This window comes from Symphodus melops (assembly GCF_947650265.1).
Source record: "Symphodus melops genome assembly, chromosome: 9".
Classification (NCBI taxonomy): domain Eukaryota; kingdom Metazoa; phylum Chordata; class Actinopteri; order Labriformes; family Labridae; genus Symphodus; species Symphodus melops.
Genome location: NC_136699.1, coordinates 18,797,885 through 18,812,332, shown reverse-complemented (window position 1 = coordinate 18,812,332; position 14,448 = coordinate 18,797,885). Strand labels below are relative to the sequence as shown.

Here is a 14,448-nt window from a genome sequence, read left to right as displayed (position 1 = left end):
AAAAAAGTTTTCTACTGATCTGAGCTTTCTTTACCTTAAAGCAACATCTGAACTGCTTTGGCGAGAACCTCTTGGATATTTCATTTCTGTAATGTTCAGTTCAGATAACATCAAAAAGATCAGAAGCATGTTTCCCTTTTAAAGGTTTGTACTCACACTGAATAAAAACACACATCCGGAATATAAGTTCAGAAGATTCCTTTCTTGGACAGGCATGCATACCCCTGCTGGATTTTCTATCAGAGAAAATAATATTGTGGATGCTTCTGTTGTTATAGGACAGCTTTGTATGAAAAATTAGTTGAACAGATTAAACTAAAAGCAGATTGTGCTTTAAGTCATACAATATGTCGAATTTTATGACGATGTTTACATTAAAATATCTAAAATCATTACAAATTTACTTAACCTAATGTTTTTGTTGAGTAGTTACATTACCTCAAATACTTCCAAAAGTTGCAAAGCCAGAGAAATTAATAATTTTATAGTTGTAATGGACGTGTTTTGTTGCAGCAGCCGCTATGACAGATGTTTTATCGATGTAACGTCAAAGAACACTGCATAAGGAAGCTGAAAGCTGCTGTCCCGTTTCTGTATGTGCTGCTGTGACAAAAATGTAATATACTGTAAATTATACTTGGACACATCGTCTGTGAACATATTCTCTTCCCCTGATTCCCCGCTCGACTCAACGTCATCTTTTGTTTTTGTAGTATTGATTGAGAGCCCGCTGGTTGTGGAATCTAGACATTGTATTTTTTAAGTCAAACCTGCTTGTGCCCTTGGAGTGTCTTTACAAAGGGGTTGTCTACCCATGTGATCCTTCTAAAACATGTCAGTATTCAAATGTAGATTTTCATGATGATAGCTAAGCTGCAAGAGGTCCGGGGTTCAATTCCCTGACGAGCCCCCAATTTTTCATAACCTGGCTCAAGGGCCATGATAAATACAATAAAGGACCACAACTTGCAAATAACAATGATTTAGTAGTGTACGGGCAACAACAACTGCAGCACAAACAAACAAGCGACAATTGTCGAGGTGTGTGGAGGAGAGAAAGAGCGAGATCCACCCTCGGGTCGGGCTTTAATGCACTGAGAGCAACAGGCTCAGGTGCTCCAGATTGGACCCGTCAATACCTCTGACAATGGGAAGAAAGAAGCAGTTAATAGTGTGTACATTATATACACTACGGCATTAATGTTCACAGTAAATAAATGTGATGTGAGTCAAGGGAGTCGTTATCAGGCCTTTTACAAATGATAGTTTTATTAATCTAAGGACTTTTTTGGTTTAAAAGTTCATATAGAAATCTCTCTTTAAACTTTGAGCTAATGACCACTGGATCTTTTTACAAAATGAAGTATTGGAAATACATTTAACTTCAAAGCCGCAATGACAGCTAAAATGGGAATGTGACTTTTTTTTTTTGAACAGCCATTCCTGCCTCCAGGACAGTTAAGCTGAAAACCTCAAGATCATTCTCCCTTAATTTTCTGAATTTAAAAAGTGTGAAACTCGACAACTGAGAGGCAGTGAAAGATAGAATATCAACCAGAGCTCCACTCACAGTGAGTTTGTAAGACTCAGTCCTTCGTAAGTCTGTGCCCTAAAAGTAAAGTGAAATCTGTTAAAAAGGTGTCCCTGTTATAAATTATGGTTTAGACTTTCAGTTCAGTCTTGGCAATAAAAAGGATGAATTGTTTCTATAAAATAAGCTCTGATTTTATGTCGACAGTAGAGACCCAAATATTCATCCCATCCAAGTATGTAAAAATACAATATTACAAAACAATATATCACACATCAACCAATTAAAAAACCTGTAGAAAGAAATGAAGCAAATCCATAATCACCATGCTGTTTACATACATCTGTTCATTTGGTATATCTAGATCAGTAACTGTCTCCCAGTGTAATATCTACTGTGCTTTCAATTATAAATGATGAAGTGAATTACACCACAGAGACTTAGAGGTGATAGCACCAAGGTGCGCTTCTTCCTCAGGGCCTGACAGTTGAGTCATCACTTGACATAAAATTATACAGCGTGTCACCTCTCATCTAAATTGGCCCACCCCCAGATCCTGTAGGCACACTTGATCTAAAAAGAACAGCTGCTGCACATGACAAAGGGTGCAATAAAACCTGGGTAAAACAGAAGGCAAAAAGTCATAAAGAACATCTTTCATGAAATAAGTTCAGGATAAAATACATTTTGCACACAGAAGAGATTTGCTAAAGTAACTCATGCAGCGACCTTTGAACCCCTTACTGTCCAAAAAGGCCAATTTGATCTGCTGGGTTAGACCTGCTGGGTGCTCCAGAGTCAAGGTGAAAAATAGATCTTGGAAGATTTTAAATAGATATATAACCTCCAAAAATCGATGTTATAGTTTGCTTAATCAGTCTCTCAGTGGTCCTTAGCACAATGGTGCTAAGTGCTAAGGGCTCTTTCACTCAGGAAAAGGCCAAATGGAACAGCAAGAAATTCAGCAAGTCTCATAGATGACTGGAATAGATCCTGGAGTACGTACTAATTAAAAAATAGACTTTGAATCATGAATCCAGAATAGTTTTGAATCTAAAATAGATTCTGAATTGAATGGTGACCCCAAGAATCTAAATCGAATCGAATCATGAGACCCCCAAAGATTCCCAGCCCTACCAGTTAGTATTGGATCTGCTGGGAACTGTCTTCCCATAATATAGATGTTTTATTTTTCAAACACATGTTCTTAAGCGCTTTTAATAACCACTCCTAATTTTTAGCTTTAATGATTCAATTATGAATTTGAACGACATGCTTTGTGTCATGTCGTTTGTGATGTTCAGGAGAGTAACTTTGTGATTGTGTTTAAAAAGTAGGTGTACCCTAACATAAAGTTTTACCTTTTTTATTTTTTAGATAATTGTGGGGACCTATACAGTTAACCCAAATCAATGTGATTAGAAAATAGGTAAAGAGCTGTATTCAAATTAAATACTGTTACAATAATATTTTGGTAAGGTTCAGGCACAGAGAGTGCTCAGTGAAGTTTAGAAAAGGAATATGTTTGGGCTCAACAACAAGTCCACCTGGTCTTCTGTAACTGTAGAAAATAATAATAGCTGGGTGGTAAACCTTAAGTCACAAGTACCAGCCAATCACATAAATGGTCTTGAACTTTTCCATAGGCTTCGGACTACTGAAAGTGTTTTCAAACCGCAGATCACAACTACATATTCACATCCATTTACACACTGATGGCAGAGGTTCCTTTATAATGTGACCATCAGAATAAGCTACCGTAGCAAGTATAAAGCAACAGAAGATTTGTGCAACAGAAGATTTTGTCACATAAGCAACTGTGCACACGGCTTTGTCTTTAACACACCACTAGTGGTCACTAAAACACCTGGTTGTTTTCTAATCTACACTAAATTGCCAGAACGTGACATATGGTGTTTATCCATCTGTGTGTGAACTGTGTCAGACAGGCCCTCTCACAGGAAGGGTTGAATTGAGTTCGTTTCTGGGTGACGGCCGTCTCAACTCTATGTCAACTCTGCTGTTGGTACACACTCAGTTAACTGACTTAGTGCCACTCAAGAGAGGATAAACGGGCTTACAGGTCAGGGTGCGTCAATGAGAAGGCCACGGTGTTCTCCACTGAGGCTGACAAACGCCAGGTGGAGGTAAGGAGTTATAAAGGGGAAAGGTAGCCAAGTGGAGATGTTCTCTGTACCTGTATAGTACTTAAGGCCAAAATCCACATGAACAAAAATCTCATCTGTGACTACCAGCCACTCTGCCGCACTGAGGCCTCACACGCAGGTAAGCAAGTTTCTCTGTATACCCTCAAGAATTCAACGTTTTCTAATTTATGTGTATAATAACCAGGGATGAAAGTAAAGAGTAGCCTGAGAAGGATCTATAATTCAACCAATCCACCATGCCAAGGAGCCTGGCTCACAGCCAAGAGTGATAGAGGGGTGGCAGGCCAGATAGAGTGCTCTGCCAATGTTGTAATGCCTGGCACAGGTGCATTGTTAAAGACACGCTTAAGATAATTCATATTTGATCCAATAATATGCAGTTCACCACAAGATGTCCACAGAAGGTCTATATAGTTTCTAAATGACTACTAAATATGTTTTTTCACCTTGAAATTGGGGCTGAACTTCCGCCCTAGGAGAATATCCATCAAAAAAGAGATTTAACAAATAACACTAATAAAAACAAATAATTCAATTTTTGAGCACTAGAGCTGCTAAACTTGACAGCTCGGTGAGGACTGACCTTGAGGATACACTGACGGTATCGACGATGATGATCAGGGACACAGGCTTTCTTTCTAGCCTGTAAATGGCGCTTCGATAAAACAAGGCTCACCGGGGGGATGAAAGTAAAGCAAAAAGAAATCAAAACCAAATCAATTTTCAATTTACTTCAATCAGAGCTGTAAGGAAGTAACATTAAACATAACCTTGGGTTGGTAAATCTCTAAAAATGTTTATGCTTATGATGAACTATAAAATGTGGAACATCAAACAGGGGTCGGTCTTTACTTTAAAAACAATTTATTCCGGAGTAGGAGGAGTTTAGAAGCACCGCCACTGTAACCCTCTTTCAAGGGTATGAGGACCATTGTCATCAACATGTACAATTTGCACTCATCGCTCTTCATCATCATTCAGTGACTTTGCTTACTTTGGCGCATGATCCGTTTGACCATTTTTTGAGTTTTGAATCAAATATCCTCCAATGATTTCACAGAAGACATTAATCACAACTGCTTTAATCTTGGCCTTTGATTTTTTTTTAATGACGGAATGATTTCCTTAGTCTTACTTTAAGGCCCTTATTTTGTGTTGGGGGTATTGCTGCTTACCTTCAGTGTTATTTCTGAGAAACTCTTCAAACAAAGCCTCAGGCGGTCCCAGTCAGGAACATCACAAAATATCTATATCGAAAGTTATTAAAAGAAAGAAGTCTTGTAATGCTCAAGTGTTTGTCAAGGAAGGTCTGATCAAATTTGAACATCACTTCATCCTCTTGCTTTCAGCCGTCTGTCCTCGGGGTATTAGGAATTGATGTGTGGATTCAATTTTAGTGTTGGTTTTTGGAACCGAGTTTAATCCAAAATTAATCAGGGTACCATATTTGTGTTTGTTCTGTGTCATAGAGGGCCCCTTCCCATGGCCAGAGTATCATGGGTGGTGTCTCTGCTGTTACTACTTGTGCTCCACCCTCCGATGGTGTCCACAGCCCCCGTCCAGCACCTGTGTGGCTCTCACCTGGTTGATGCACTCTACTTTGTTTGCGGAGAGCGAGGCTTTTTCTACAGTCAAAACCGACTCTACAAGCGGGATTTAAATCATCTGCTCGGTAAGGCCACACTGACTCTGGGAGCACTTTTGACTTGTGCAAAACAAGTTTTAATTGTCCCCTTGATAGCGGGAGTTCACAAAGGACCAGCATGACATTGCCCCGAGAGCCAGGGCTGGCTTTGTGTCTCTGCCCACCATGTTCAAAGTTTAAACTCAGTATAATGAGCATGCCAATTTGGATACTAGCTGGAGGACAAATGTTTACAGACAACATACTGGAAACCTCCGGGATGAGCTGTTATGTGTCCGAGCCATCATTAGTGTGCAAAGGCGGTCTTTAAATCCCATGGTTTGGTGTCCTATTGTTGCTTACGACATCTGTCACAAATCCAGTGATCACAAATCTTGTGAGATCTCCCAGTTTTTCTTTACATCACTCCCAAAACACATTATGTGGATCTTCTACCTCAAACAGTCTACTCAGGTCTTGAGCGCCGCCTTAGCTCCTCTTGAAGTAGAAAGTCAAAGGACCGAACAGAGTGTACCGACGAGATTATCTAACCATTAAGTGTGAACAGTAGAAATGACAGTTTGATAAACTCAAGGTTTAAACAGACGAGGAAAATATAAACACACGGCTGTGGAAACTTTCTTCACTTTAAAGGTTTCCTGTCCAAAAGAGCCAGACAGGAGCAGCGGCTGACGAAGGCTCATAACGAGCCCAAGGTGAAGAGAGGCATCGTGGAGCAGTGCTGCCACAGGCCATGCAGCGTTTACCACCTCGAGGGCTACTGCGACTGACTCGTCCCTCCTCATGTCTCATCACTCACACCATGTAAGAAGTCCACTTCCAGACCAACAGCCCTGTCTATGTCTGATTAACTAAAGGAAATAAAGCCTCGTGACCCAGCACCCCAAGGGCTTCTTTTTGCTACGATGTGATATTTCATTTCTTTTTAGCTGCTATAAAGAATGGATGAAACTCGGCCTTTTGCCGCGCTCCAAATTGTGGCCACAGTCCTTGAGTGCTCTCTACTGGCGAAGGACAGACATGGCCAAGAAGAATAAATAAAATGGCTTTTTTACACTGGGAAACTCAATGAATCTCAGTAACACGTTTAGAAATCAGTCTTTATTTACAAAGAAGACAAAGTTAAAAAGATCCAATTCAACGACACATTCACTTTATCACATTTTTAATGCTCACTCGACATTTCTCTTCTGGATTGTGTTTTTCAGAGTTGCAAATGTTTCCTAATTATTTATCTCAAACCTCTACACACACACACATCTCCTAATATTTATTTTAAAACTAAAAACAAAAACTGTAAACCTTTAAGAATGGTGACCTAACTGTTTCATATACATAAAAAGAGTCAAAGTAAAATAATGGTACTGAAAAGATAAAACTTGTTATGTCTTTTGGGACCCGATTAGTTGTCAGTTCTCGAGAAGAAGATGAGCTCCGTTACGCATGATTTCCTGACAAAACAAACACAGAATTAGGCTTCCACTCAAATGTCATGAAAGGAAAGTAATAACCAAAAAGTATGTGCCTACCGAACCTATTTTTATCTCCAAAGTTCAGCCTCACTTTAGAGTCGCTGGTGTTTCAGTGACTCACCTTCTTTAAGAGGTTCAGACCTGTTCTCTTTGTCGTGTTGGAAAGCTTTGCTGGGATCAAACTTGCGGCGAGCGGCTCCAGGAAGCCTCGACTTCAGCTGCTCCTGTTCAATCTTCTGTCGGCTCACCTGAGACCGAAGCTTAGACAACTCCTACACACACACACAGGATGCAATGTATGGGCGCTTGAAACAAAATGTGCATAGTTAAAAACAGCAGACAGTTCTGAGCGTCTGTATCACCTGTTTCAGAGTGACATTCTCATCTTTCAGCTTCATCACGTGTTTGATCTTCTGCTTCTGGTTTTGGTGTCCCAGCAGACGAGCGTAAGCGTCAGACAGCTTGTTTAGCTCTTCCTGGTTTGCTCCGTTTTCATTGAGCAGTAAATTGCGCTCTGCCGCAAACGCATTGAGTTGTTCCTGTAGGCCCAACATCAGCAAACAGTAAAATCATTTCACTTAAGAATGTATGACTCATTCTGAGGCTGCAAGTGTGATTAATGAGTGACCAGACTCAACCCAAACTTTGAAGTTGCAGCCTGTTCAATACAGAGGTTCTGAATGGACATGCATCCAGTGATTTTTTTTTTTTTACAATTGCATTTCTATGAGAAGTCATTTTTTGCCCTTTTCTCAAGATCTCGACTTAGCTTTACGGAGCCGAGGTTGCAAAATCAAAGAAATAAACTTACAACAGTGCATTAATGTGAGCAACAGTACTGCAGGATAGCATGTGTGGTCAGGCCGATAAGTCTATTGTTTCCAGATGAGTACAAATAAAAAATATAAAAAACATTTAATCTGATAATTGCAGGAAAACTAAGTTTGATATGCAGAAACAACATGAAAAATAAGATTAGAACTAAAAATCTACTGATAATAAATGTTATCTGGGGAAACCCACGTTTTGTTTTCTTGAGATATATACACTGAGATCTTGAGAGAACAGTTACTGGTTATCATGGGAAAATGGAGTATGAATGTTCCGCAGTTCATCCCAAAGGAGAAACCGTATTGGAATTTTCCATGAAGCAAAGTGGAACTGCAGTTACTGTAGATAAAATGTTTGTATTTTTCTCCCCCTGAAATCTTATAATCAAAGATATCTCTAAAAGTGCGTCTTTAAAAGAAGATAAACTGAAATCATATCAGGATTATTCTGGAAATGTCTGACCTGGAAGGGCTTGACTTTAGCAAACAGTTCCTCAAATTGTTTCCTCCAGTGTTCCGTCTCTGAACTTTGGGAGCTGAGGGAAGAAAAAAAGGGATGCTTGAATTGTGAAAATGGCAAATAATAATAAAAAGGTCTAACAATACAAAGACACACACACACACAAAAAACAATCAGGCTCACCTTTTCTCCTGGGCTTCATTTATTTGTTTCTGGAGTTCCTGTCGCTGCTCCTCCATCTCCCACTGCAGTGTAACCTTTTCCTGTGTCAGTACTTCTACCTGCTCCTGCAGAGCCCTTCTGTCATGTTGCTGTTCTTCCAGCATACGCTGAAGAGTCTGGGTCTTCTCTTCCATCAGCTCTAATTGGGCCTGGAAGCTTCCACCACTTTGTTCGACCTCACCCAGGCGACTTCTCTCCTGCTCTGCCATGTTCAGCGCATTCTGGAGTGCGAGCCTGGACTGCTCTTTGAGTTCTACTTCAGACACGAGGCTGCTCCTTTCCTCCTCTACTCTCTCGAGCTGGGTTTGGAGTCTGAGCACCTCGGACCTGACCTGCTCATGGCCTTTCCTTTCAACATCCAATGCTCCCCGTTCCTCCTGGAGGGCTGTCTGGATCTTAACTCTCTCCTCTCGTTCTTGTTGGAGCTGTTCCGTTATTTCCTCTTTTTCCTGGCTGACCTTCTCGAGCAGCGTCTGGGCTCTCGCACTCTGACCTTTCTGCAGCTCCAGCTGCTCCACTGCCTCCTCTCTCTCTTTGGTCTGCAGTTGTAGATCACTGATCAGAGCTGTGTGACTCGCCTCCATCGCCTTTATCTCCTCCTCTTTTAGTGCAAGCGATGTCTGCATCTCCAGCAAATGTCTATGAAGTCAAAACAAAGAAAAAAGGAAATATGACAAGGTCTGAAAAAGTTGCAGCTATTTTAACCCGAGACAGAGAGTGAATTTTAAGCGTACCTTGAATCCTCCTCCCTGGCTTTGGCTTCAGCTGACTGCCTCTCCTGGTGCTCTTCTAAGACCTCCTTCACTCTGTTGATCTCCTCGTCTTTCTGTTGAACCACTTTAGCCGTCTCTTCTCTCATCTGGTTGGTTACTCTGTCCACCTCTGCCTCCAGCTCTGTCCGTCTCGTCTCGGCTGCCTTGAGAGCCTCTTTAGCACTGAAAGGCAACATAAGCTGTCTGTGAAGTTTCTATGACCGAATAGTCAAGTTACGGCCGACACCAAGAAATACTTAGTACCACTCACCTTTCCAGCTCTGACACGACGTCTGCCATCTTGCTCAGGGAGTTTGTGAGTGCTTCTTGGAGTTCCCTCTTTGCAGCTAAATGTTCCTCTTTTAGAGCTGCGACATCACTGCTCTTACTAAAAAAAAGACATTTTTTTAAAAAAGAGTGCAGTTTAGATGTGTTGAGAGGAGGCAACAAATAGTTGTTACACTTGTCATCACAAGGTGAGTGGTGGATGGACTTGAGCTTGTGTGGGGGATCAAACCCTCAACCTTACACTTTAGAGATGACTCTGCCACTGAGCCACAGCCGCCCCGACCATCACTACTCTAGCTCTTTTTTCAACTTGCTTTTCTAAAAAGCAAAGACTTTTAGAGGTAAAAAAGGACATTTTCTTAAAGTGAATATTTTTAAACCAGCGCTCCCTCTGACACCATTACAAAAGTTGCCCGTCAGTGGTGAATTACAGAGCAGCTCTTTATCAGGAGGAGGAGAAATAATAACAGAGTCAGTCCATCAGACAAGTAATCCTGGGCGCAGAGAAAATGCTATGGGTTTTTTATTATTATTAACTTTTAAGTTAATAAAAATATACATTTACACATTTGTCATGCTAATGTAAGAGATTTATTTTATCAGTCTTCATTTTTCTCAGATTAAGATAATATACATAAATTTCATCTATACGTATGTTTTGTACTTTTGTAGCATTTATATGATGCACTTTGCCTTTAAGGTTGCTCATGGTTACGGTTGGCTGAGTGAACCGAGGTCTCACTGTTGTTGTTGTTGGGTCTGTGTATGTCAGTGCAGAGTACATTAAAGGAAAGACAACCAAGGGTTCAACGTCCCCTCAACAAATGCTACTACGCTAACCGCAAGTTGTTTTATTAAGCTGTATTTTGGGGCTTTATTGTAGAGATAGGACAGTGGACAGTCAAAGGAGCCACAGATAGAATTAGAACTTGGGTGACTATAGCCTCCGTACATGGAGCACACGCACTAACCATTACAATACTAGTGCTCCTAATAATACGTTTTCAATAGCAGCCAGAGCTGTAAGGTCAACATCAAGAAATGATGACTTCCTTTTCGTGTCATTATTACCATTCTGCATTATTCGTTCTCCGTGTGTTCGAGCTGGAACCTCAAAGAAAAAGGAACATGCTGCCCTCACAATTCCAAAGACAAGTTTGTGAAAATGCGGAGCTGAAATATTTATGACCAGAAATGGAAAGTGAACCGTGTAAATTCTCTGATGTAGCTCCAACATGTCCATCATTTTCCTGTAGTGCACGATATGTCGGAGCGTGCCTCTGCCTGCCTGCGACTCCACATCGCAGCACAAACACGGTTCCTTTTCCTTTCTGTTTTGTCAGCATGCTTGACTGTCACTCACCTCTCAGACACTGCCCAGGTATCAGTCAGCTGTTTTTGCAGCTCTTCTTTTTCCTCCCGGTGCCTCTTCAGAGCCTCCTGCCTCCCTTCCTCCTGCTCCTCCAAGACAGCGAGCTCTCCCAGCACCTCCTCCATCTCCTCCTTGAGCTGTCTGCACCTCTCCTCCGACTCCTCCCGCTCCTGCTCCACCAGCACGGTCAGGGAGTCTACAAGTGCCTGTAGAGAGCAGCAACCGGATCAGTTGCAGCCAAAGGGATTCAAATGGCATCCAGCAAAGACAAAACTTCCGTGCTACCTTTTCTTTCGTCAGTTCCTGAGTTAGAGCAGAGTGTTCTTGCTCCAGCCGAACCAGCCTCTTGCTCTCATCTCTCTTTGCCTCCTTAAGCAAATGAAGCTCCGTCTTCAACTCCTCCACCCTCCTCAACCCCTGTTCTTGAGTCTTGCCTAAAAACAAAAAAAATCCAGAATACATCCATTAAATGACTGTCAACTTACTTTTTCAATTACAAAAAACAAAACAAAAAAAACCCATTGCAACAACGTACTTCTCTCTTCCTCAGAGAACAGACACCTCTGCTCAAGATGTGCCACCCTCTCATCGAGCTCCTTCTCCGTCCTCCTGAGCACCTCCCTCAGCCTCGCAAGCTCCGCCTCCTGCTGCCGAACCGTTGCTCGAGACTCTCGGACTTCTCGGTTGGCTGTCTTCAACTGCTCCTCCATGTCGCTCACCGACTCCTGCGAAGACTTCAGCTCCAGCTCCTGCTCCTCCAGCCTCTTCTCCGCTGCCTCTAAAGCCTCCGTGGAGGACTGCAGCGCTCGCTTACATTTCTGAGCCTCCTCCTCTTCGCGTCTCAGCTCATCTCGCGTGTTCTTTAATTCAGCGGTGCACTGCTCCAGTTCAGTCTCCAGCTCTCTGTAAAAGTAAAAAAAAAGAGAAGATATAGTTTCCTGGTACACAGATGAGATCTAACTTTGTTTTAAGGAGCCAGTGGCATTTCCTTACTTCGTTTTCTCCACCTGAAAACCAGCGACAGCCTTCTCCCGCGTTTGCTCTTTGAGATTCATGCGAAGATCCTAAAAAGAGCAAACAAGTCAAGCATGTCCTCGAAGGAGGTCAATGTCTTTGGCAAAGGTCCAAGTATGTACCTGGATGTTGTCATTGGCTGTATCCAGGTATCCCTGCAGGACTCTGACCTCCTCTCTCAGCTCCCGTATCACAGCTGGAACAGAACACAAACACAGTGACACGTTGACATGGAGGTCAACAAAACAGACATACAGCCATACTAGCTCTCATGCAAGTAATCCCATGTGGATTTGACTTAGAACTGAGAACTTAGAACTCAGAATAAATTTTAGCAAGTTTTTCCCCCTCAGCTTTTTTCCGTTTCAGAATAATGAAAGATAGGCTTAAAGTAACTAACAAGTTAGAGAAGTATAGTTCATGAATTGTCGTGAATTCAGGAACTTCAAATATTCTGTAAGTATCAAATATAATTTATAGAATCAGATTCAGCTTTAAAGTCTGCTTACACAGAGAGAGAATTTAACTTTGGTGAACTGTGCTCTCATACGCACAGCTACATTAAATATCTACAATAAACATAATGAGAAAAGACTTCTGAATAAGACTAAATAAGAAACCCGCAATAACATGATAAAACAATGCAGTTATACAAGAGATGGCTTCATTTACATGAGGTAATAAGAAGCAAATGCAACATTCAGCCTCGACATTATATACGGAGAAGAGACTTTTCTGATTCTACGTTAGTGCAACACACTGCCCACAATCAGTGTGTAACTAAATCACATAAGGTCTTCAGGTGAGTCTTGTCCTGTACTAAAAGGCCTCTAGGCTGGGGCATGACACTTCTCACGCTGTTCTGTGTTATAGAGGCTCACTGGGTATCAAAGTTAAAAATCTCACCTTGCAGTTTGGCATTCTCATTCTCAAGCTCTTCATTCAGGGTTTTGGTCACATGATGAAGGTCCTCTGTAAAACAGTGAAAACAGTGCAGTGCTGGTGAATGTGTTGTTGTTGTTCACCTCACTGGTCGTCCTTTCTGTTGAAGGTAACTCTTACCCAAGTCTTTGTTTCTGTCTTTGAGTGTAGTGACTGTAGCTCTGGCAGCATGAAGGTCAGTTTCTAGCAGCTTCACTTGGCCCTCGGTGTTAACGTGCAGTACACTTAACTCCTAAACGAACCGTACATGAGAAACAGCTGTTGCTGCGGCTGGAAGAAACTCAACATTTAGCTTAAACCCTAAATAAAGGAAGTGTTTGCACACACGTTGTACCTTGTTTTTCAGATCCAATGTGCTCCTGGCCTCCATCAACTCCATGCTGAGAGAATTGATTCTCTTTTTTGTAGTATCAGCAGACACCTTAAAAAAAATAAAGAAAGAAAAGAAAAAAGAAGTTCAACTTTTCATCCCATAATGCTGAGACAGATTTTGTTCAGGACTGATCAATTCAGAGTATAAACTAAATAAAGAATCATCTAACATTCAGGCCAAGCACACCTTGTTTTTCAAGAACTCGTTGACTTTCTTGAGCTCAGCCTGCTGTCTTTCAAGGGTGGTGACATTCGCAGCATAGCCTGTCTTCTCCCGAACTGCAGCCAACAGTTTGGCCTCCGCCTTCTTCAGCTCTTCTTCCAGAGCCAGTAAGCGACGATCCTGGTCCCCTCGCTGTTGAACAAGGGACCTTATCTGGAAGCGATAAATGCTGATGTTAGGACTTTGACATCTGTAATAATAGATCAATACAAAACATAAATATACACGTAACACTGAGTCGAAGGGGGGGGGAAGAAATGTGGAAACCCTGAAGCACAAATGTTCCTTCAATGAAGTGTACCTCCTTCTCCAAGAGTTTCTGTTGTTTCCTCTCCAGGGTCATGGCATTCTTCTCTTTCTTGGCACTTGACCCTTCAGCCTAAGTTTGCAGATAGAGAAAAAAGAGGGGGAGTTTTAGGTAAGCGACAGCTGTAGGACGAGATCTGTTGATGCGGGACATTGTGAAAACTCACCAGCCCATCAACAGACATGGTCCTGCGCACAGGTGACACTAAAGATTTGGAGGGCGACGGTGGCGGAAGGAGAGCTGGGGACGCAAACAATGACAAGAAGTGTTACAAAACGTGATATTGAAGACAACACATAGAGCTGACTCTGCTTTCAGTTACCCACCTGCCTTGACGAGTTTGAATCGATCAGACTTGTCGAAGGAGGCAGCTCCCTTCATGTCCCCAGATTTCACCTCATAGGATCCCGGTGCAGGGGCACAGCCTGTTAACACAGGGTATGGTGTTAAATTGTTAAGTTAACGTTAGCTTGAATACACAAAGATACAAACACAAAAAGAATATGGTAACCTTTTTTTGACAGTTAAGCAATTGTCTATGTGTTCAGCTAGCCTAAGCTAATATTTGCCGTTTAAAGTTCACACATATTAAACAAGGTACGACGGTCTGGATTAAACTTACCGATGTGCTCGTTGAACCTTTTCAACGGGGCTCTTGAAAAAGACATTTTAAAGTCCACGGTATGTGAATAATTCTTAACTACCAACCGGAGCAATAAAGCTCCCTGTCACACAACAACAAACGCTTCACCGCTGAAATTTCAAATGTACGTCATACGCAAGTTTACGTACGTTTGGCCAATGGGTATCCAGCCTGGAACTACGTCATCCGTCACCTCACGTTCAGATT

At 41.8% G+C, this 14,448-nt stretch overlaps 2 protein-coding genes and 1 long non-coding RNA gene across 3 annotated transcripts in view; 2 read left to right on the top strand and 1 right to left on the bottom strand.

Moving 5' to 3' along the window:
- LOC306828869 overlaps positions 1–14,448 on the top strand; it is a 211,697-nt gene that overhangs the window by 56,631 nt on the left and 140,618 nt on the right. The window lies entirely within an intron of this gene.
- insb (preproinsulin b) lies at positions 5,182–6,363 on the top strand (the record flags this gene model as incomplete). Its single annotated transcript, XM_079352650.1, has 2 exons — positions 5,182–5,371; positions 5,978–6,363. The coding sequence occupies 2 exons, from the start codon at positions 5,182–5,184 to the stop codon at positions 6,112–6,114; spliced, it is 327 nt and encodes a 108-aa protein (XP_079208776.1). The 3' UTR covers positions 6,115–6,363.
- hmmr (hyaluronan-mediated motility receptor (RHAMM)) lies at positions 6,431–14,376 on the bottom strand. Its single transcript, XM_079352104.1, has 20 exons — positions 14,221–14,376; positions 13,925–14,023; positions 13,765–13,838; positions 13,593–13,670; positions 13,256–13,444; positions 13,031–13,117; positions 12,817–12,928; positions 12,661–12,726; positions 11,877–11,950; positions 11,734–11,804; positions 11,276–11,643; positions 11,026–11,174; positions 10,732–10,946; positions 9,352–9,468; positions 9,063–9,263; positions 8,290–8,967; positions 8,110–8,182; positions 7,179–7,355; positions 6,938–7,088; positions 6,431–6,795 (listed from the first exon to the last, which is right to left on the bottom strand). The coding sequence occupies exons 1-20, from the start codon at positions 14,264–14,266 to the stop codon at positions 6,782–6,784; spliced, it is 3,039 nt and encodes a 1,012-aa protein (XP_079208230.1). The 5' UTR covers positions 14,267–14,376; the 3' UTR covers positions 6,431–6,781.